This window comes from Lissotriton helveticus, chromosome 12, assembly GCF_964261635.1.
Source record: "Lissotriton helveticus chromosome 12, aLisHel1.1, whole genome shotgun sequence".
Lineage (NCBI taxonomy): Eukaryota > Metazoa > Chordata > Amphibia > Caudata > Salamandridae > Lissotriton > Lissotriton helveticus.
Window position 1 is genome coordinate 1,418,790 of NC_136073.1, and position 24,050 is coordinate 1,442,839.

Genomic DNA, 24,050 nt, shown 5'->3' on the forward strand with positions numbered 1-24,050 from the left:
TAGGACGAGGAGACGGTGATGATAGCACCAGAATGAGAGAAGGTGTATACAGTCTTGAGTTTTGCGAGTATGGAGAAGAGTATATTCTTACCCTCTTATTTCTGGTCTCCTGTTGTCTCCTTGATGTCGCAACTCTTCGACGTCGATATTTCACTACATCATTTCGATGTTCTACTCCTCGATGCTGACCTCCCTCGACGCTGAACCACTACTCGCCAATTCACTCCTCAACGTCAACCGCAGCCTGTGAGTGGACAGTATATGGCCTTACGATGTCGACTAGAGTTGCTTTGACAGCAAACGTTGTTTCCTCATGTCGATCCAGCTGTCGACAGCCAGCGAGTCCGGGCCGTACCTTGCATCTATGTCTATCTTTTCAACGTCGACCAGGGCCAATGTCGTTTTGTGCAAGATTACCTCTTTTCAGACCTCCCACATCCTCAGAGCCCTGGTAGACTACCGACCACCTACTCGCTCTGAGGTCCCACCTCAGGCTGTGTTTCTTGGCGCTGTGTCTATTCAGTCCCATGAAGGAGAATCTTCTCCCTGTCATGTAAGGTGTGTAGTGAAACGTTCCTGCAGTGATAACAAGCATCAGGAACATGAGAAGAAGGTAGACCGAGGATAAAAACCTCGTTAGGGTCTGTTTTGGCCGTCTTCCTCCCACATTTTGGGCACTTGTCAAATAAAGAAGGCATTTTATTTGACAAAACACCTCACTTTTCTGTCAGAAAATAACAGAAAAGGGCAGGGAGAGATGAAAGATGTATCGATCGACTCATTTGATACAACTGGGTCGGCAGATCAGGTTTACGATAGGTTTTGTAACTGGGTAACCAGGGCTTTGGACACCCTCATCCCTATTGTATGCTGTAAGGTGGGGACTGGTAAATCCAGCCCTTGGTACGATGACTCGCTGCGGGCATTGAAGGTTTCCTGTAGGCGTGCAGAGCGGGCTTGGCGCAAATCCTATGATAGCGTGAAGAAAGTTTTGTACTTGTCTACGGTGAAATTGTATCACCGGGCAGTGTGCAGAACCCGCGCCGCCTTCTATGCCGCACAATTCAGGACTAGTTCTAACCCGTCTAAGGCTATCTTCAAGGTGTTGAAAGATCTCACTGCCAAAAAGGTAACAACGATCTACCAGAGCTCTGTTGAGCACTGTGAAAAACTAGCAGATTTCTTCTTGGAAAAGGTCAATGCCATTTATCGGGCTTTACCGCTGGCCACTCCTTCGGCTAATCCACCTCTTAAGCCGTTAACATCAAAGGGGTTGCATTCTTTTCCTACTTTAACACCTGAAAGCCTCGACAAATTGGCTCACCAAGTGAAGTCGGGGTCCCCAGAGGATCCGCTTTGCTCAGCTGTGTTCAAAGACTTAGCGGTACATGATATCTCTCCATTATGTTCTTTGATCAATACGTCGCTTACTTCCGGCGTAGTTCCACTGAAGTGGAAACGAGCTATGGTTCGTCCTATCCTTAAGAAACCTAATTTGGATGGTAGTAAGCCCGAGAGTTATCGGCCAATCTCACTCTTACCGTGGCCTGCTAAGGTGACGGAGGCGCATGTCAACGCGGTGCTCTCGGAACATCTACTTCATGCTGATGTCCTCGATGTGACGCAGAATGGATTCAGGGCCGGGCATAGCACAGAGACGGCTCTGCTGTATATGGTGGAGCATCTTCGCTCCGTGCTCGATGCGGGACAAACGGCGGCGCTGGTGCTATTAGATCTGAGCGCCGCCTTTGATACCGTATCGCACCCGATCCTTCTGCGTCGCTTAGAGGAAGTTGGCGTCACCGGCATCGCTCTCCAGTGGTTCCGGTCCTTTTTAGCCAATCGGGCCTTTAGCGTGACCGTCCCGCCGTACCAGTCCAAATACCATCCTTTGGGCCTGGGGGTTCCCCAAGGCTCCTCGCTGAGTCCTACGTTGTTCAATCTATACGTAAGGCCGCTAGCTGAGGTTGTCAGGCAATGGGGTATGACAATGGTGTCATACGCCGATGACACCCAGCTAGCGGTTACGATCAGCGGGGATGCCGATGTCGATGCCCCCAGGTTCCAACAAGGACTGCGGGCGGTCGCCGGCTGGATGACGTCCAACTGTCTCCAGCTGAACGCTAGTAAGACAGAGGTCAGGATGTTTGGCAAACAACCGGAACTTTGGGGAGAGAGATGGTGGCCTGGGGATCTGGGTCCAACTCCCATCCCAGTTGCCGAGCTCAAAAACCTCGGGGTCTGGCTGGACCCTTCCCTTACGTTTGCCTGTCATACCAAACGTACGGCGGCCTGTTGCTTTGGTATCCTGCGTGGGCTCCGTCCAGTGCTAAAGTTCTTTGATGCCTCCACTAGGCAGCTCATGATCCAAGCTACTGTCATCTCTAGGCTGGATTATGCGAGCTCCCTTTTGGTAGGCCTGAACCAAGCAGAGATCGGACGTCTGCAACGGATCCAGAATGCCGCAGCAAGATCGGTGGTAGGATTACCTAGATCGTGCCCCACCTCTGGTACTCTGCGTTCATTGCACTGGCTCCCGGTGGCCCAGCGGATCCAGTTTAAGGTCCTCTGTGTCGCTTATAAGATTCTGAAGGGGTCCCCAGCTAGGATTCTGGCTACACTTTTGGCCCATTACATTCCAGCCCGAGCTTTAAGATCCGCTGATTTAGAACTGGCTGTTGTCCCTCACTTCAAGCGAAGCAGAGCTGGTGGGCGCTCCTTTCAGGTTCGTGCGGCGGTGCTCTGGAACTCCCTTCCCCCGGCGATTCGTGCTCTTAGGGATCTGCTTTCCTTTCGCCGTGCGGTGAAAACTTTTTTATTCCCTTAGTTTAAATTTGTCTGACATATTGTTTCGTTGTGCTGTGCAGCTGCCTTGTCGGGCGCCAGGACGCTCCTTGGCTGGAGCATCTGTGCGCCTAATAAAAACGCATAACATAACATAAAATAACATAACAGAATAAAGGTGGTGTTACCAATTTCTGAAGAGAAATTTGAAAGAAAAAGCCTAAATAAGGCCAATCTCACAGCCCCAGGGTTCTGTCAGCAGGATCTGGAAAAAAGAACTGAAGCAAAAGCAACCTGCTGCGCATGGTGGGATACTGGTGGCCCTGGGTTCTTAAAGGCACAGTCATTAATTTTAACCATATAATGACAGCCTAGGAGGCTACACGGTCCTTGTCTTCTACTTCTCTATATTAAAAAGGGATTTTGAGCGAGATTTACACCGTTTGCTAAGGCATCATAAATTCATACATATATGCTTCCTTATGGCACTTTTTTGAGCGCATTATGAAGAAGTGGGCCATTTTAGCCTATCTGTTTTCTTTCTTAAGTTTCTCTGTAGGCCTTCCTGAAGAAAGGCGAAAATCTATACTTAAGAAGACTTGATAAATAAATAAATAAATAAGATATATATTGAAGAAGTGCTCGGGAGTCCCCGCACGTGGGCGGGCTATTTAGTGCTTATGACTATAAATGGAAGTTCCATATGAGAGAAAAAGGGGTTCTGATGGAGGAGGGACTACTGTGAATATACCACCCCATGTCTACTGTTGTCCAATCTACACACCTTTCTTTTGTGAACTCTCGTTTGAGGGGGGATGTGTGTATAAGCATGCATGTGTGCGTATCTTAGATTGCTTGTCTGCCTCTGCGTACACACACACCACAGGGTGTGCCTGTACGCAAAGCTGTGTATCTGTACATGTCTGAGTGGTACATGCATGCCTCTGCCGAAGTATTAGCCAGTCGTAGAGTGTGTGCTTGTGTCTGTGAGTATCTGACAGCATTTCTGTATGAATGGAGAAGTGTGGCTCAATGGTTAGAGCGGCAGACCCTGATGCAGAGGTCTGGCCCGGGACCAGGGTTCAATTCCTGCCTCAGCGGGTCTGGCCTCAATTTCCTCGGACCTGATAATTCTCGCCTCTGTACCTATTCTAATCATGGGTCCCACTCTGCAACTCTGGGCAATAGCTTGCTTAATCTCCACAACGGCCCCAACAGCGCTGGGATGCCTGGCTTCACCTTGGGGGTGCCCAGGAGTGGACATTTCACAGGGAAAAGCCAGGAAGGGTTCCACAGCGGTATGCGTACAGCGCCAGGAAACCCCAGTTGGGGTATAAGTGCGCTATACAAGTACAAATTCATTTCATTTCATTTCAATGCCAGTGTACGTGTCCCAGCGTGAGCATGTGCTTGCATGTACCTGTATGTGTGTGAACACGTGCACAACATGTTTGCCTATGCATGAAGTGTGCAGTCCTGTATCTGTGCATGACCTGGGTGTACATCCGATAATAACCTGTGCTTCATTTACAGGATGACACCCTTGTCCGCTGCTCCTTGTCCCCTTCAGAAGACACAGAGTTCACCTTTCCCATCCTTTTCCAGGATATTTATTACAAGGTGAGTGTCTGTAACGCTGGGTCTGATGGCCCATACCTCTGGGTGTCTGCACCTCTGTGTCTGATGGCCCATACCTCTGGGTGTCTGCACCTCTGTGTCTGATGGCTCATACCTCTGGGTGTCTGCACCTCTGTGTCTGATGGCTCATACCTCTGGGTGTCTGCACCTCTGTGTCTGATGGCTCATACCTCTGGGTGTCTGCACCTCTGTGTCTGATGGCTCATACCTCTGGGTGTCTGCACCTCTGTGTCTGATGGCTCATACCTCTGGGTGTCTGCACCTCTGTGTCTGATGGCCCATACCTCTGTGTGTCTGCACCTCTGTGTCTGATGGCTCATACCTCTGGGTGTCTGCACCTCTGTGTCTGATGGCTCATACCTCTGGGTGTGTAACTCAGGGTGTCAGTGGGCCACTGTCTTAGCATGTCTGTAACACTGTCCCCTCTGGGTGCGACTGCCTCTGGGACTTTGCCTAAGGGGGTCTGTCTCTGGGTATCTGTAACTCTGCACCTGTAACCCCTCTCTCTCTCTGGTGTCCATAACAATGACCAAGGGGGGCTGTTTCCTTGCCTGTGTGTGTCTGTAAGAATAGTCCTGTGGGCCTCTGTCTAGGGGTGTCTGCTCCTGGGTTCTTTCCCTGTAGCATCTGTGACTCTGTGCTGACCTCTTTCCAAGCAGCTGATTGTGGGGTTCTAGGTCTCAGACTGGTGTTAGGAGGCATGGGGAGGGGGGGGGGCAGCAATGTCGCACCCACAGTGTCCCCTTCAGAGCATCATGGGAAGTGAAACCACAGTGGGTCTAAGTTGAATTTGTGTTACAGAAGCTTAGCAAGCAGCTACTCCTTGCACAACTCATGTTCATTGCTTGAGGGGCCTGCTTCTGACTTTGCAGTACTGGTGCAGTGACCTCCCTGCACACAGACCTGCATTCATCTGAGTGAAGGGTGGGTCTGCATCATACATGTGTCTTAACATGCACTTCGTGCCCTTTGTTCCTCTTGCCAGATATCCACAGACCTAGCGATGATGCAACGCTTGCTTCTCCTGCACCCTCACCCTTGGGCTGCCACCTGGCCTGCCTGTGGGATGACGTCATGGGTGGCGTGTTGATTCATCTCAGGCACCTGTGATCACTCTGGGCCCCGTGCCGCCTCTTATGTTTGCTGACCCATGGGACTCAAGCTGTGCCTCGGTGATGACGCTGAGGGAGGCTGAGGCATGCCTGGGTGCTTGTCCTTCTGTTTAGAGGAGTCTAGGCCTGGTATTAAAGGCCAGACTGTACCTACTGGAGCTAGACCCAGGCTGATCTACACATCGATTATCCCCATCTGACATGGCCCAGTCGGCAAAAGCAATGATGGACGGGAATGCACCCTTGAGTAATGCTCAATGGGGGATATTAATTTGAGCATTCAGCCCACTAAATTTCTTGGTTTTTCCTTCTGTGGGATCACTGTAACTGTCTATCAGACACAGCTACAGGTGAACCACAGTATCTGCATGGCATGTATGCAAACTCCACTTTACAAGAGCCGACCGGCTACACACATGTAGCACAGTGGCTGACGTCTTCTCTCTGTATCCTGTGGTCAGAGTGGATAAACCTTCCAGACCCACACTGCTCAAAGGTTCTTAAAACATGTCGAAAATAATCATTCCTCACCATCGAAGGCAATCATTGATGAGAACCTTATATTCTTCGAGGGGATAACAGAAATGTTGCCCAATGTACATCAAAAGCACCAAGGAGGAACCTCCCCAGAGAGACACGTTGAACCTCAGTCTAGCTGTTAAGTACTTGGCATGACTAAGAGTGCACTCTAAAGAAAAAGCACAGAAAAGCAGCAGGTAGGACAAAAGACACTCTAAATGATAAAAAAAAAAGAAAGAGTGTGAACTCGCTCGCCCTCCTCGAATGTGAACTCGCTCGCCCTCCTCGAATGTGAACTCGCTCGCCCTCCTCGAATGTGAACTCGCTCGCCCTCCTCGAATGTGAACTCGCTCGCCCTCCTCGAATGTGAACTCGCTCGCCCTCCTCGAATGTGAACTCGCTCGCCCTCCTCGAATGTGAACTCGCTCGCCCTCCTCGAATGTGAACTCGCTCGCCCTCCTCGAATGTGAACTCGCTCGCCCTCCTCGAATGTGAACTCGCTCGCCCTCCTCGAATGTGAACTTGCTCGCCCTCCTCGTATGTGAACTTGCTCGCCCTCCTCGAATGTGAACTTGCTCGCCCTCCTCGAATGTGAACTTGCTCGCCCTCCTCGAATGTGAACTTGCTCGCCCTCCTCGCATGTGAACTTGCTCGCCCTCCTCGCATGTGAACTTGCTCGCCCTCCTCGCATGTGAACTTGCTCGCCCTCCTCGCATGTGAACTTGCTCGCCCTCCTCGCATGTGAGTGCGCTCGCCCTCCTCGCATGTGAGTGCGCTCGTCCTCCTCGCATGTGAGTGCGCTCATTCTCCTTGCATACGAGTGCGCCCGTCCTCCTCTCATGTGAGCGCACACGTACTCCACGCATGTGAGCGCACTTATCCTCCACGCATGTGAGCGCGCTCGTCCTCCACGCATGTGAGCGCGCTCGTCCTCCTTGCATGTGAGCGCGCACGTCCCCCTCGAATGTGAACTCGCCCGTCCTCCTCTCATGTGAGCGCACACGTACTCCACGCATGTGAGCGCACTCATCCTCCACGCATGTGAGCGCGCTCGTCCTCCTTGCATGTGAGCGCGCTCGTCCTCCTTGCATGTGAGCGTGCTCGTCCTCCTCGAATGTGAGCGCGCACGTCCCCCTCGAATGTGAACTCGCCAGTCCTCCTCTCATGTGAGCGCACACGTACTCCACGCATGTGAGCGCACTCATCCTCCACGCATGTGAGCGCACTCATCCTCCACGCATGTGAGCGCACTCATCCTCCACGCATGTGAGCACGCTCATCCTCCTTGCATGTGAGCGCGCTCATCCTCCTTGCATGTGAGCGCGCTCGTCCTCCTTGCATGTGAGCGTGCTCGTCCTCCTCGAATGTGAGCGCGCACGTCCCCCTCGAATGTGAACTCGCCCGTCCTCCTCTCATGTGAGCGCACTCGTCCTCCACGCATGTGAGCGCGCTCGTCCTCCTTGCATGTGAGTGCGCTCGTCCCCCTCGAATGTGAGCGAGAAGAAGTGTGGCTCAGGGGTTAGAGGCGGCAGACCCGGAAGCTGAGATCGGTCCTGGACCAGGGTTCAATTCCCCGCCTCGGCGGGTCTTGGGCTAAAAATTCCACGGACTCGATAATTCTCACCCCGGTGCCTCCTCGACTCACGGGTTCACACTCTGCGACTCTGGGCAATAGCTTGCTTAATCTCCACAACGGCCCCTCGCGGCGGGATGCCTGACTTTCACCTTGTGGATACCCTGCTATCTCACAGGGGAATATCAGGAAGGGTTCCCTAAGCAAGCGCCGGGAAACCCACTGCGGGTAGCTGTGCGCTATATAAGCTCAATTACATTTACATTTACATTTACACGTCCCCCTCGAATGTGAACTCGCTCGTCCTCCTCGAATGTGAGCACGCACGTCCTTATAGAATGTGAGTGCGCACGTCCCCCTCGAATGTGAATTCTCTCCTCCTCCTCGAATGTGAGCGCGCACGTCCTTCTCGAATGTGAACGCGCACCTCCTCCTCGAATGTGAACTCTCTCCTCCTCCTCGAATGTGAACGCGCACGTCCTTCTCGAATGTGAGCGCTCACATCCCCCACGAATGTGAACTCGCTCGTCCCCCTCGAATGTGAACTCGCTCGTCCTCCTCGAATGTGAGCACGCACGTCCTTATCGAATGTGAGTGCGCACGTCCCCCTCGAATGTGAAGGCACATGTCCTCCTACAATGTGAATGGTATTCTAAAAGCAGAAAGTTCCTCCTTGAGACAATATTAAGACTAACACAGCCTGAAGACCACCACGCAATCCGATCACTTCTCAAGGGACACCAGAATGACTCAGAAAGTTCAAGCCTTCCTAGGAACTAAATAGATGCAATGAAAAAAACGGAGATGAACGCCACCTTTTAAAGGAGTCCTCCGGAAGGTAAAGTTAAAATAAAGGCACGGATCAAAATGATCGACAGCCACAGAAATAGTCATCAGGAAGTCCTCTTAAGAATGCATTTAACACCAAGGCCAGAGCAAACATTTGGCAACAGTCTGTTATCCTCTCTTCCTCCACCAGTTCCTTAGCTACCGCCTTCACGCAGCTCTCTCAACTGAACGCTCACTGTAACGCTGGGACTTGGGCTTAATCCACCAGCCTCTGAACCACAGTGAAAAGTCAGATAAGTGGCCTTAATATGAAAAAGCAGAACAATGCTTGGCCACAGTTGGAAAGATCTGAACCATAAGAAAACCCCCTGTATGTCCAGGCGGAGGGTCCCTCGTCGTATTATGGTCCATGTGCAGCTCCTTCACCTTCTCCACATCCGGGGCTGCTGAGCACGTGGCTCCATCCAGTCCCTTTCATTTTTTCTTGCCCAGTGGCGCTCAAACCTTTCTGCTGGCAACGGTCTAAATGACCAAATGTCGACGTATATCGTAATTTGGGTCACTGATTTGAACCCTGAAAGGCGTATTTCTTGCTGATGGCAGGTCTTCATCTGATCTAGATGACCTTATCCATTCTGTTTCTGCCTCACCTTGTGCTTTTGTCAATGCAACATTGTCCATCTGGATTGCATCCTTAGGCATTGTTGCACCGGTTTGCATGTGATGTGTGAAAGGAAGTTTGAATGAAAGATAGTGGAAAGGACATGAATGCGGACTGAGTATTGAATTAAACGGTGTGTGTGGGACCCCTGTTTTCCTTGAAATCGTATATTTGTTATATATGTGATGTCTTTTTTATCTAAACCTAAAAAAAATCTGAAATCTTTAGATAAAATGTCACTGACCAAATGGCTGACAAATAAAGTAATCTAAAAAGTCTTTGTGTATTTGGCTCTAATACTCTTTACTGTCACCCGCTTGTGAATTCTAGGATCCCTTTGTAGGACCTTTTATAGACTATATGGGCAGGGTACTGTGTCTGCTTCTTTTTTGCTGAACCCTGAAAGATCCAATATATTCTTTCTAGTTTTTTCCCCCTAAACTCATTACGTATGAGTCCGACAATGCTCACTAAAGCAGACCCTGATGATTCCCACCCCACGTGCTCCTGTTGCGTGGGCTGTCTGTCATAACAGAAGCAGGTTGGTCTTCTTAATGCAAGTTAGTAGTAGTTCCATGTTTACATCATTTGGAGTGGGTTTATTTTTCAAAACGTTGATCTAATTTATAAAGACTTGACAAACCACATTATTTGTTAACACTGGATCTTTCGTACGATGCCCTCCAAGTCTACTGAAGCCCTGTTTCTTTCTCACCTCTATTTCATACATTTACCTAAAGTTTTCCCTGCGTTCCTTTCTGAAGGTTTACATGAAGTTGAGGCCTCATGTCAGAGAATTCCTGGAAACACTTTCCAAGATGTATGAGGTAAGTGTGTGGGCAAGTATGGAAGAGAAATTCTATCATTTCTTACAGGTTTGAGCAGCTTTAGACATACATTCGGAGGTGCAGAATGGCACGGGCAACTAGACAAACATTCAGTGACCTGTGTGCGGCATGTTATGGGCAACTAGACATACATTCAATGGCCTGGTTCAGGTTTGGCGTGGGTAACTAGACATACATTCAATGGCCTGGTTCAGGTTTGGCGGGGGTAACTAAACCTACTTTTAGTAGCTGGAGTAAGGTATGGCGTAGGCGATAAGATAGATATTCAGCAGCTGGGTCAAATATGGCGTGGGCAACTCTGATGCGCATCCTATGGCGAGGGCCAGATATGTATGGACCGTTTCAGAGAATGGTCAATGGCGTGTGTGGACGCAGCATTGCATGGGCACAAGAGATGTACCTTCATTGATGTGGGCGAGGAGAGTCTGGCGTTTGTCGCCTCACCCAGTTTTGTGGGAAGGGATGGTCTTCATATTATTAATGAAGATGCTGCAGGCCCTCTGCATTCTAGAAAAACTCTCTCATTTTATTTTACCAGTTTGTTTAAGTGATCTACATCGTCCCTCCTTCCCCATGGGTTGGCCTACTCATTCCACCCTCCTTGCCACATGTAGGCTCACTCTTTCCTCCCTCACTTCTACCTGCAGGCTCGCTCCTGCCTCCGTCCTCTGATGGCCAAGCTGACTCTTACTCACCCCCTCATCCCCTTAGGTGGGCTTACTCATTCCTTCCCTTCCTCTTGGTCAGGCTGACCCACCACTCATTCTTAGTAACTTATTACTACCTCCTCTCCACAAGATGGTTCATTGGTCCTTTCCTCCTCCCCACAGCCTTTACCCCCCCCTGTCCACCCCTCCCCCATTTCTCCCTTCTCCTAGGTAGGGTATGGGCATCGAAGGGTAAGCAGTGTAAACCCCTCCACCCCTTCTTACTCCTGGAGGTCACTTTACGGCGCTGTACACCACTCCCTGGCGATCCAGCAAATGTCTGTCCAACCAGGACCGATTCTACCATGAGTCTTAATACAACTGTAGTAAAGGCTGGGCTCTGCACCGACAACCACGCTCCCCCGCCACTGGTCACCCCGCTCCCCACCCCGCCACTGGTCACCCCGCTCCCCACCCCGCCACTGGTCACCCCACTCCCCCGCCACTGGTCACCCCACTCCCCCGCCACTGGTCACCCCACTCCCCCGCCACTGGTCACCCCTCTCCCCCGCCACTGGTCACCCCGCTCCCCGCCCCGCCACTGGTCACCCGGCTCCCCCACTCCCCAGCCACCGGTCCCATACAGCTGCTACAGCTGCATGCAATGACTTGACGAACAAGTTACTTACCTTCGGTAACGATATATCTGTAAGAAGCAGTTTGTTATAGATTCCTTACCTTAGAATTACCCCAGGTGTCAGACTGGATCAGGAAAGTTTTTTCATCAGCAGTACCTCTGAACGTCGGAAAGTGGCATCGGTCAGCTCCGCGCCCGTCGTTAGCATCGTGGTCGCCGGGATGACATCGCGGTAGCTACTTAGATGCCGCCCCTGTGTGCTGACGTCAGTTCTGTACACGACTTTCCGCGCCAGAAACGCAGAGCCATGCAAGACACTGACCACTGGTGCACAAAACTAGGGCCCCGACCTTAGACTAGATACCCCAGCAATACCAACCCCGGTGGTGGGTCTGCGAACCAAGATCACACCAAGAAGTCCAGGAGAACAGAACGGACTAAGAAGCAGTCTCTCCGGACTTGGCTGTCCAGACAGTAGTGCTTGGTAAACGTGTGCAGCAATGCCCACATAGCTGCCTGACCAATGTCATTCAGAGGCACTCCTCTTCCCAAGGCAGTAGTGGCTGCCGTCGCTCTGGTGGAATGGGCGCGTAGCCCCACTGTGGAGGCTCCTGTTTCACCAGAGAATAGCAGGCTTTAATACACAAAATGACCCATCTAGAGTTGGTCCGCTTGTGTACGGCCCACCCTTTTTTGGCGCCCACCTAGCCAACCAAGAGTTGGTCATCCACCCGGAACTGTTTTGTGTGATCCAGACAGAAAGAAAGAGCACAGTTTGGGTCCAGTCGGTGGAGCCTCTCCTCCTCTTTCATAGGATGCAGAGACGGAAGGAAGGTGGGCAAAGTGATGGTCTGCCCCATGTGAAAGGCGATGTCAGCCTTAGGAAAGAAGGATGGATGAGTACTGAGAACCACTTTGTCCGGGTGGACAGACAAGAAAGGAGGCTTGGAAGAAAGAGCCTGGAGCTCACTCACCCTTCTGGCAGATGTGATGGCTACCAGGAATGCATTTTTAAGCGTTAGAAGCCTCAAAGGAAAGCGTCTCAAAGGGAGCGCACCTTAAATAGGTTAAGACTAGATTAAATTCCCACTGAGGCATAATGAAGGGACTATAGGAGGAAAGAGATGAGTTATGCCTTTCAAGAAACAATTAACCACCGGGGACTTGAAAAGGGAAGGCTGATCTGGAAGCGGAAGGAAGGCGTATAGTCTGGAGGTGGGAGATGACTACCTTGGGCGAGCCGTCTTCAACAGGAACCGCATGCCTTGAATCCGGGCATCCCTCGAGCACCAGGAGTCGTAGACTCAAAAAAGACGTCGACAAAAGTCACTCAAAAAGTGACTGGAGGTACCGCTCTCTCAGGAGCTGCGCTGGCTGGCGCGTAAAAAGAAAGAACTGATGTCAGAACACGAAGGCGGCGTCTTAGTAGCTACCGCGACGTCATCCGGAGACCATGCCGCAAATAACGGACGTGGAGCCAACCGACGCCACCTTCTAACGTGCAGAGGTACTGCTGATCAAAAAACTTTCCGTATCCAGTCTGACGCCTGGGGGTAATTCTAAGGTAAGGAATCTATAACTAACGTGTTTCTTTCAGATACACGCATGACCAATTTCTCTGGAGAAATACAAATCTAGTATTGTGGTAATTTTGCAAGATGCAATCACATTGGGTAGAGCAGTATCCTTACAGGAATGAAATCCCGGTCACCACGTGCCTGGATCTATCGGAGAGTTGCAGGTCTCACATGGTCCTGGTGGGTTGGCGGTTCCAGGTGTTTTGAGTGGCAAGTTGGTAGTTGCAGGTCAGTGTACCCTGACTGTCATGCTCCACAAAGCTGCAGTTTCATGTTGTAGGAAGATTTGTGTGTGTGTGGTGGGGGGACACTCTCAAATTTTGATAAAATATTAGCCTTCTCCAATTTCCACACAATTGTATTGCGGGGTGGGGGGGGGGGGCTTTACTGCTCCTTGGCCGGTAGTAGGTTGATGAGCCCAGCATCCCTTGGTCTCCACAGCAGGAGAGGGCTCCCCTACGTACAAAATGTGCAAAGGCTTTGCCTCAACGAACCACCGGCCAGCGCACCAGGCGCACCGTAGGGATAAAAAACAGCTCTACTGGGTCTCCATGCTTTACTTCTCCCTACTCCCATTGCAGATGTTTGTCTTTACCACAGCAAAGAAGGAGTATGCTGAAAAGGTTCTGGATGTCCTCGACCCCCAGAGGAAGCTGATACGGTGAGGAATGCAGCCTTTTTAGGACACTGGAGTGTGCTTTTATAGAAGGATGTAGAACTGTGGGCGGTGGGGGAGGGAGGTTAAGGCTCTGTTAAGTATGGGGCATTGAGGGGTATTGTAGCCGCTTTGCTTCTCTAATGAAAGGAGCAGGTTCCTTGGATTTCTGGAAAAAAAGGCATTTTGTGCTCTATTTTTAATCTTTGCTGGACACTTGGTGAGCAGATGGTGTTTTATGTTAAAATGACGTGACCATGGCATAAATGTGACTACAGGGGGGTGGCTAAGGGGCATCCACAAAGAAATGGCGGCTGAGGTCTGTCCCAGCGAGCAACTGCTCATGTGAACGGTCAGATGTTAGGAGGGCTCCTGCACTGGTGGCAAGGCTCTGTCTGGTTGAGTAGCAGTGGGAAGACGTTCTCTGGCCTTTCAGCGTTGCCCACAATACCCCCCCCCCCCTCCCCCGACACCTCCCGCTGCCCTCAATCAAAAAAGAGAATGTTGTCATGATAGCCACACATCCCAGATGTGCAACTGTCTCGGAAACTTTGATGACCACGTGACTCCATGGTCAATACCTTGAACTGAAGGCCTTGCAGTGGAGTTTTACCCCAGGAGTATACGGGCCTGCCAAAGGGCTGTAACAGCCTCCCGTGCGTGGAACAATAAGCAGTGGTGTGCAGAGCACCCATAACGTGCACAATGACCGAAAACAACACATCGGAGTTGGTGGACCTGAACTCTAGGCAGACACCACCATATCAATTATGTAAGGGAACCAAAAAAAGGCAGGTACAGGCACAAAGGGCTTCAAATAACCATACATAAATATATGATCCTTTCAAGTAATTCCCTAGGAGAAGCTCCAGTCAGTTATTCCCCAGCCTCATGTAATGTAAACACTGTAAGATCCTTACTTACCGGGATATTCAACCTGTTCATCACATAGGTACGTGTCAATGCATGAGGAATTTCCATAGGACGAACTTAGTCAACATGTTCAAGGTTATCATTCAACGTACAGCAGACACATTAATGTCCTAAGGATGTACCTCTAAAAACACGGCAGCTCTGCAAACCATTCACTGTGTGTTCAGTGTCTGGGCATTGATGTTAGATGACATCTTCCATGAACGTTGTGTTTAGCGCAAGTCAGGACTGCTTCGTGAAGAAAACAGGGAAAAAGCATGTGAATACGTTTTAATACCGGATTCAGTTCATGTTATAAATTACATATTAAGTTTGAAAATATTTGCAAATAAACAATTTCATTTTAAGGTAGAAGAAGAAATTTACAACATTAATTCAATAAGAGCAATGGTTGCAAAGATGTGCAGTAGGACAACAGATGTAGGACCTGGCAAGGAAGGAAAATGCTACTTACCAGTATGCATCTGTTCTTGGCATGTAGAGCTGCAGATTACTACACTTTGCATTAGATCGCCACCTGGTGTTGGGCTCGGATGATTGCATGTTGTTGTCGTCTTGGAAGAAGTCTTTGTAGTCACGAGATAGGTGACTCCTCCCTTGGATGATAGTGCGCATGGGCATCGACGCCATCCTTAGATTGTTTTTCGCCATGATGGGAAATGATGGAGTTAGTAGAAGTAAAGAAAGGATGTCCATGCGTGTGCATCTAATTAAGATAAAACTGGAACAAACAGATACAGGTCCCGGGGAGGCGGGAGGGTGTGTACAACTCTGCAGCTCTACATGCCAAGAACAGATGCATACTGGTAAGTAGCATTTTCGGTTCGAGGCATATGAGCTGCAGATTCTACACGTTGCATCGATTGTGCAGCAGTGTCTCCCCTAGCGGTGGTCACCTGTATCCGTTGCAGTACTTTGAAAGATTTTTTAGAACAGCTTGGCCTACTGCAGCTTGCTGCTTGGCTTGCACATCAACACAGTAGTGTTTAGTGAAGGTGTGTGTTGTAGACCATGTTGCTGCCTTGCATATGTCTTCTAGGGGGATGTTCCCTAAGAAAGCCATAGAGGCTCCTAGTTTGCGTGTGGAGTGCGCTCTAAGAGGAACTGTTAATGTACGTTTTGCTTTTTGATAGCATATCTGTATACATTTTACAATCCACCTTGCAATCCCACCTTAAGAGATGGGGTTGCCTTTATGTGGTGGAGAGAAAGCTACAAACAATTGCTTTGTCGCACGAAAGGATTTAGTCCTATGTATATAGTAGAGAAGAGCTCTTTTAACATCTAGTGTGTGTAGAGCTCTTTCTGCTACAGAGTCAGGGTTTTAGAAAAACACAGGTAACTCTACAGATTGGTTTAAATGAAAAGGAGTTATGACTTTTGGAAGGAATTTAGGATTAGTTCGTAGAACCGCTTTGTTACGGTGTAGTTGTAAGAATGGTTCTTGTATATTGAAAGCCTGTATCTCACTTAATCTCCTAAGAGAGGTAATAGCAACAAGGAAAGCTGTTTTCCATGTGAGGAATTGCAGTTCACATTTGTGTAGAGGTTGAAAAGGTGGTCCCATGAGCCTTGTAAGAACCACGTTGAGGTTCCACGCTGGAGAAGGTGGTAACCTGGGTGGGATGATTATTTTTAATCCTTCCATAAATGCTTTAATAGCAGGCACTCTAAATAGAGACAGATGCTGTCTGTTGTGTAAATATGCCGCAATTGCTGCAAGGTGCAGGCGTATGGATGAATATGCCAAGTTACATCTTTGTAAATGTAGACGGTAGCAAATTATATTTTGGATAGAAGCATCCAGAGGATCAATGTGGTTATTGTTGCAATAAATGGCAAATCTCCTAAATTTAGCAGCATAGCAAGCTCTAGTAGTAGGTCTCCTGGCCTCTTTAATGATATTCATACAGCCTGGTGGTAGATTAAGTTAACCAAACTCTTAGACTTCAGGGGCCAGATCGCCAGATTCAGTTGTTTTGGGTCTGGGTGTCGGATGTCTCCATGGTTCTGCGTTAGCAGGGATGGTGTCAGACGTAGCTTTTGGTGTGGAACTAGGGATAGTTCTAGCAGAGTGGTGTACCACGGTTGGCGTGCCCATGTGGGAGCTACTAAAATCAGTTTGAGCGACTGTTGTCGTAGCTTGCACACTATTAGTGGTATTAGTGGTAGTGGTGGAAGAGCGTACGCAAATCTGCCTGACCAGTTCATCCATATTGCATTGCCCTTGGACAGTGGGTGTGGAAACATGGCGGCGAAGGTTGGGCATTTTGCGTTTTCGTGTTTGGCAAACAGATCTATGTCTGGATGACCCCACCTGTGAAAGAATGGTTGAAGAACTTGCGGATGTAGTTCCCATTCGTGAATTTGTTGTGTCTGTCGACTCAACAGATTTGCTGTCTGATTGTGAACCCCTGGAAGGTGCTCTGCTAACAGATATATGTTTTGTGGAATGGCCCATCTCCAAATGTTCTGTGCAAGCTGGGACAGTTGTAGAGAGTGTGTCCCTCCCTGTTTTTGTATATAGTACATGGCTGTCATGTTGTCCGTCCGGATTAAGACAGCTTTGTTTTGTACTTGTACTTGGAATGTTTTGAGCGCTAAGAATATTGCTAGCAGCTCTAGATGGTTGATATGGAACGATCTTTGTTGAATGGTCCATTGCCCTTGAGTTGTATGATGTAGGAGATGGGCTCCCCATCCTGTGAGGGATGCGTCTGCTGTGAGCACTAGTTGTGGAACAGGTTCGAGGAACGGCCGCCCCTTTGTCAAGTTTTTGGTGTTCCACCACTGCAGAGCGCGGTGTGTGCGGCTGTCTACCAACACCAGGTCTGTTAGTTGCCCTTGAGCCTGATTCCACTGTTGTGCTAGACATTCCTGTAACGGACGCATTTGCAGTCTTGCATATGGTACAATGAAGATGCAAGATGCCACCATGCCTATTAGTCTCATGAACACTCTGGCAGGGAGAGAGTGTTGTTGTTGGAACTTTGTGACTAAGGCTTGGATGCTCTGTATCGTTGCTGGACTGGGATACGCTAGAGCTGTAGACGTGTTTATTGTAGCCCCTAGATACTGATGTGTATGAGAGGGTTGCAGGTTCGACTTGGTGTAGTTTATTGTAAACCCTAAGTCGTGCAATGTTTGAATTGTCTGATGTGTGTGTTGAACACACTGATTGAATGACTTGGCTTTTATGAGCCAATCGTCTAGATAAGGGAAGACATGTATTTGTTGTCTCCTGAGATGTGCTGCTACTACTGCTAGGCACTTTGTGAACACTCTTGGTGCTGTTGTAACTCCGAATGGAAGGACTTTGAATTGATAATGTTGTCCTTCCAGTACCAATTTTAGATACTTCCTGTGAGCAGGATGTATAGGAATGTGGAAGTAGGTGTTCTTTAGATCTAGTGTTGTAAGGAACTCGCCCTGTTGCAGCAATGGGAGCACTTGTTGTAAAGTGATCATATGAAAATGATCTGATTGTATATAGTGATTGAGGGGCCTGAGGTCAAGAATCTCTCTTAATGTACCGTCCTTTTTGGGTATTAGAAAATACAGCGAGTAAACCCCTGTTCCTTGATGTTGTAAAGGAACTATTTCTATTGCGTCCTATTGAAGAAGTGACAGGACTTCTTGTTTGAGCAGAGTAAGGTGTTCTGCAGACATTGGACGCTGCCTGGGTGGTATGTGTGGAGGGGTTGCTGTGAGTTCTAGGCAGTAGCCATGTTGGATAATCTGTCTTACCCACTTGCCTGTTGTGATGGAGTTCCAGACAGGTAGGAACAGTGTTAGTCTGCCCCCCACAGCAGTGGAATGCTGTCGGGGGAGCAGAGGGAAGTCACTGTTTTGTGGTGGAAGAGGTTCGATTATTGTTGTTACCCCTACCTCTTCCGTTGTTGTTATTCCCTCTATATCCTCCTCTAAAATATCCCTTGTTAGAGATGTTTGTGTGTTAGATTTGAAGGATGTTGTATTGTCTGCTCCAGTTTGTTTGGAGCCTCCTCCGTAGAAGGAGCGACGAAAGGATTTGGCTGTATCGGTGTCTTTTTTTTTTCTTTTTTTTTTTCCAAGTGCTGTGTCTACCTCTGGTCCAAACAATTGATGTTGGTTAAATGGCTGATTTAAGATGGTAGTTTGCACTTCCTGCTTAAATCCTGAAATGCGTAGCCACGCATGTCTTCTAAGTAGGACACTAGTGTTTACAGCTCTAGATGCAGTGTCTGCTACATTTAGTGCGCACTTGATTGAGCCATTTGCGATTGTTCAAATGTATCTAACAAAAAATCTTCCTCTGCCTCATCAGAATCCATAGTGACCCCATGGTAAATGGCAGCTCTGTTCAGCAAGTGCCCAAAACTAATATCTTCTGGGGGAGAAGGTTTTGATGGATATGACTGTGGGTCCGGAATATCTGGTACATCCTGTGGGTTTGGGTACCCCAAGTCTGGATCATCAATAGGGTATGGGAAAGGTTCATCTGGGTCGACCCCCTCCTCCTAGGCTATACGCCTCATCATTTTGAGGTGAATGTGAAGAATGAAGAGGAGAATGTGGAGGAGAAATTTGAGGATAATTGTTAAGAGGAGCAGGAGATGAAGGAGAAGGAAGTATAGGAGAAGAAGGGTGCATAGGAGATGTGGCAGAGTCCTTCTTCTTGGTAGGCACTACAGGTGTAGGTGCTGTATCTGACTTCCTCTTCCTGTGTGGTGTGGTGGATACATGACCTGTTTCTGGGTCAATGTAGATCTTCTTTTGTACAGGATCAGGTTGGAAAAGTTCTTCTCCTTGCGGAACCTTTGCCGGCGCCGATTTTGTTCGGTTCTGGGCGTGGTTGCTGCTTTTCTTTAGCCTTAGGAGTTGTTACTGTGTCCTTTGGCGTAGATCTCGGCACCGAAGGTGTTGTTTTCGGAGCCGTAGGCTGTTTTGAGGGCTTGGGCGCATCGGAATCAGGCCTTGTAGGTTTCTGTACCGAAGATGATGGCTTCGGAGTGGAAGCTGGTCTCGTCTGCTTCGAGGCGTTGGACGCTGGCTTCATAGTTTTGTCTTTAGAAGTCGACTGTTTCGGAGCCGAGACTTCTTTTGGTTCCGGTGCCGAGGGAGCTGGTGGGATCGGCACATGTGGCTTGCTCGGTAAGGAGCTACCGGAAGGCTTGAGCATTTTCTTCGGAGCCGGGCTCGATGGCGGGGCTTTCAAAGTGTTCTTTCGGTCGCAACTGGGGCTCGGAGGCGGAGTGTTGACCTTTGCCTTCGATTTGGGTGCTGTGTGTGGGGCAGGGGCAGTAGTACTCAGGCGCTGATCCGATGGTATGGAGTCATCCGAGTCGTCTGCCTCTGATACGACGATTTGGAGACCATCGGAATCTTCTTCGGGAGCGAGCGAAACCTCCTCGTCGAAGATATCCACTGGTTCCGGAGCTGATCTCTTCATGTCGTATCGACGGGCCCTCCGATCTCGAATGGTTTTCTTGGATCGAAAGGACGCGTAGGCTGTACAGCTGGATTTGTCGTGTTCTGGCGATAAGCACAGGTTAGACCTCATGGTAGTCACTGTGTGGAAACTTTGCTCCACACTCGGGGCATCTTTTGAATGGTGTCCTTTCCATGAGGTGTAGGCCTCACCACGTGGATAGGCCCAACGGCCCGTGTCGATGACCGGAATCGAGCTGACTGAGTCAATATGATCCTTGTTGATATCGAAAGTAGTTAGGTAAAGTTTTAGTAAGTTTTTGCGCTTCGAAGTACTTGAAAAGTAGATTTGGAACGGGAGCGGAAAAAATTTCATCCAAACCCAGTGTCGGAAAAAACAATCTAAGGATGGAGCCGATGACCATAAGCACTATCGTCCAAGGTAGGAATCGCCTATCTCGTGACTACAAAAGACTTCTTCCAAGACCACAACAACATGCAATCATCCGAGCCCAACACCAGGCGGCGATCTAATGCAAAGTGTAGAATCTGCAGCTCATATGCCTCGAATAGATATGGCTCTCTCTCTCTAATATACAGGACCTACAGAACAAAGGAAATATGAAAGCTGAAACAGGCACTCACTGGACATCTCCTATCATGATCACCAAAGCAGCTAAGAGAAGTGCGCATTTGTGTGGTCATGAGACAACCCATTAAAGTCCTGAAAGAAAAGAAATGGATTACAGCAACTGCCCTGCTGAGCATTCCTGTAAGGTGGGCTCACAAGGATGAGTGTCACATGAGCCAAGAGGCATTTATTTGTCAAATGTATGAGTCCGTCGTGTGTATGGGGGCCTAGCACCCGACAGGTGCTCATACCTGTGTTGTAAAAGAAGCCATCAAGAGCTAACCATTCTAACACAACAGACTCTAAAGAAATGCTGATCCCTCCAGTGGACAGGGCCCTTTGCTGATCAGAGGTCAGTTCCTATTGTCATTTGAAGCCTGCCGTTCGTGCCTACCTCTTGTCAAGGGATGATATTCACGGTTACTAGTATCCTCATTCCAACACGTTATGTCGAAATCCCCACAAGTCAAAAACAAAAGAGGGAGGTAGAGCGAAAAGTCTGGATTCTTGCTCCACGGGGATACTTGGATAAACACAGAGAATCCAACAAAAATTGGAAGGGAGGGGAGTGATCAACGTGTGTTGAAGCACTCAGTGTTTTTTAAAATACCCCTCACACACCAAAAGGCCCCTTGGTGTCATGCTTCATCATCGGGGTCTTCGCACCCCTCTATCGGGATGCGGCGTGCTGCGACCTATGACTACGCGGGAGCACTAGTAGTAATGACTATGTGTGGTGTTCGGTGTGTGGGGTGTATTTAGTTTAAGTGAGTGGTGGGATGTGGTGAAAAAATTAAAAAATACCTGGCGCATGAGTTTGAGGAAAAATGTATTCTGAACTCTGGCTGGTATTGTTAAAAGAAGTGCAATGTGAGGTCAGGGCTGTTATATTAGGGAACAGGACCTCTGGTGTGCGTTGTCGACATGTTTCGGAGCAAAGCTCCTTCTTCAGGACGGGGGCACGACCTCCCCACCTTACTCACGTTTTTTTAAGATAAAAAGTGTATTATACAGAAAAGTGGCAAAAAATAGGCTAAGTGTGCCTACAGCAGTCTGCTACAAGTACAATGACCTGTAGAAAGACAAAAAGGGAAGAAAACAACATTGGTTACCCTTGTAGCGGGTAGTTCAAGCAGGTGCAGTCACCTGGAACCTCACCAGAATGCTTGTTTTAAAGCCTGTGGAAAAAAACGTGAGTAAGGTGGGGAGGTCGTGCCCCCGTCCTGAAGAAGGAGCTTTGCTCCGAAACATGTCGACAACGCACACCAGAGGTCCTGTTCCCTAATATAACAGCCCTGACCTCACATTGCACTTCTTTTAACAATACCAGCCAGAGTTCAGAATAAATTTTTCCTCAAACTCATGCGCCAGGTATTTTTTAATTTTTTCACCACATCCCACCACTCACTTAAACTAAATACACCCCACACACCGAACACCACACATAGTCATTACTACTAGTGCTCCCGCGTAGTCGTAGGTCGCAGCACGCCGCATCCCGATAGAGGGGTGCGAAGACCCCGATGATGAAGCATGACACCAAGGGGCCTTTTGGTGTGTGAGGGGTATTTTAAAAAACACTGAGTGCTTCAACACACGTTGATCACTCCCCTCCCTTCCAATTTTTGTTGGATTCTCTGTGTTTATCCAAGTATCCCCGTGGAGCAAGAATCCAGACTTTTCGCTCTACCTCCCTCTTTTGTTTTTGACTGAGTTCAGGCAGCGCACAGCTGCGGGAGTCATACTCTCTTCACAACACATAGTATCACACACTAGGTACATACATCAGCGGTCTTTATTATGGAGGACGAACATGGCCTCACGTTTGGGGACGACGAGATCGACAGAATTCTCACAGCCATCAACCCGTTCGAGGGCCTTAGCAACCCAGAAACAGGTCCCAACATTAATGATTGGAATGAAATAGTAAACCTAAGACGCAACCAAATCAAAGCGGCACTGCATGGTCTACTAATGACGGAATACCTCAGGAATAAAATGGGCCCACCAGGTCTGATCGTCAAAACTGAACCATTTATATTCCAGTCAGATGCCCAGTTCAAAAAGGAGTGGTCACTGATCTCCTGGCACTGCACCAGGGACTGGTTAGTCCTCATTGTAAAAACAGCGGCCAGAATAACACAGGAATTAAAAATTGAAATTCAAAAAATTGAGGTACAACTGAGTACTTACATCTCACCCGCCGACCTTAAAATCAGACTAGATGAACTCAACCAACAGATGACCGAGTTTGAGTATACCCTGAAACAAAGTAAGTTCAATAAACTGAAAAAGGATAAAGACAAATTCACACCGGAAGGAGCTTATCCATATACAAAAGCTGACTATGTGCATAAGAACCAAAACAGTGACATAGACAGTGATGGGTCAGACAGTTCAGTCAGCTCTAACTCAGGCAGTGGTCAAAGGTACCGTCCAAACCGAGGTGGTTGGAGACAAAAGAGACAACAATTCCCGAGACAACGGGGATGGAGAGGGTATCCTCAATTCCCACAATATATGGGTCCCTCACCATTCCCACCCTTCCAGTTTGGCCCAACAGCTAATGCTCAGGGGTATCCACAATGGAACCAGGACTTCGATGGTGCTTTCTACGATCCACAGCCTTTTTTAGGCACCCGCCCGGGGACACGGGGAAGGAACCGGAAGGGCAACAACGTCACATGGGAGGACCAGAACCAGGGAAACCCCCGACAAACCAGGAGCATGACAGGATCCTTACCCAACCAACCATCGTCCAGCAACCAGAGCGGGACTTAGTGGTCAATCTTACTCCAAAACCACTAACCACACTACAAACACAAGTGTTAAATAAAGGCTTAGGTTTTGTACCTACACAGAGACCAGACATCTTCAGGGTGAACATTGAGATGCAAGAATTCATACGCAAATTGAAACTACAGGCTTACTTCATGGAAAGACCATCACCAGTTCTGAGAACAGATACCGGCCTTAGACCTAAGTCTACCTTTACTCCACCAGATTCCTTGGTCCCTTTGGAGCTATTAGCTTATGAAAAAGCTATCATGACAGAAGTCAACAAACTGGATGTGTCGTCCACTAGAGTTTTTCACAACACAACAAGGGAAGAACAACAAGCACTAAAAACGCTATCAGAGGACACGAGTATCATAATAAAACCAGCAGACAAAGGCGGAGCCATCGTCCTACAAACTGCAGAGGCCTACGACAGTGAATGTTTAAGACTACTGTCTGATAGACGCAATTACATGATCCTACAACAGGATCCAACAGAGAACCTGAGGATCAAAATCGGAGGGATGATCGAAGAAGGCCTAGCACACGATTGGTTGAGCAAAAAAGAGGGCGAATTTTTGGAGCAAAAAAACCCACGTATTCCGTACTTCTACAGCATCCCGAAAATTCATAAGAACCTCACCAATCCCCCAGGAAGAACGGTAGTATCAGGGATCGGTTCAACCTTGGGACCCCTGTCAAAATTCGCGGATGCTTTCCTGCGCCCGCTAGTACAATCGACAAACACCTACCTCAAAGACACAAAAGCGGTCTTACAACTCCTACAGGACATACCTTTTGACCCAGGAAGCCAACTCCTAATCAGCCTAGACGTCGAAAGTCTTTATACCAGCCTTCC

General features: G+C 48.8%; 1 protein-coding gene across 2 annotated transcripts in view; it reads left to right on the forward strand.

Annotated features, from left to right (window-relative positions):
• Positions 1 to 24,050, forward strand: part of ADAMTSL5 (ADAMTS like 5) — a 287,008-nt gene that overhangs the window by 220,097 nt on the left and 42,861 nt on the right. For both annotated transcript variants that reach the window (XM_078668537.1, XM_078668538.1), the window contains 3 exons: positions 4,318 to 4,404; positions 9,841 to 9,903; positions 13,367 to 13,446. In XM_078668537.1, coding sequence (XP_078524663.1) covers positions 4,318 to 4,404; positions 9,841 to 9,903; positions 13,367 to 13,446 — 230 coding nt within the window. The remainder of the gene's footprint in view (positions 1 to 4,317; positions 4,405 to 9,840; positions 9,904 to 13,366; positions 13,447 to 24,050) is intronic.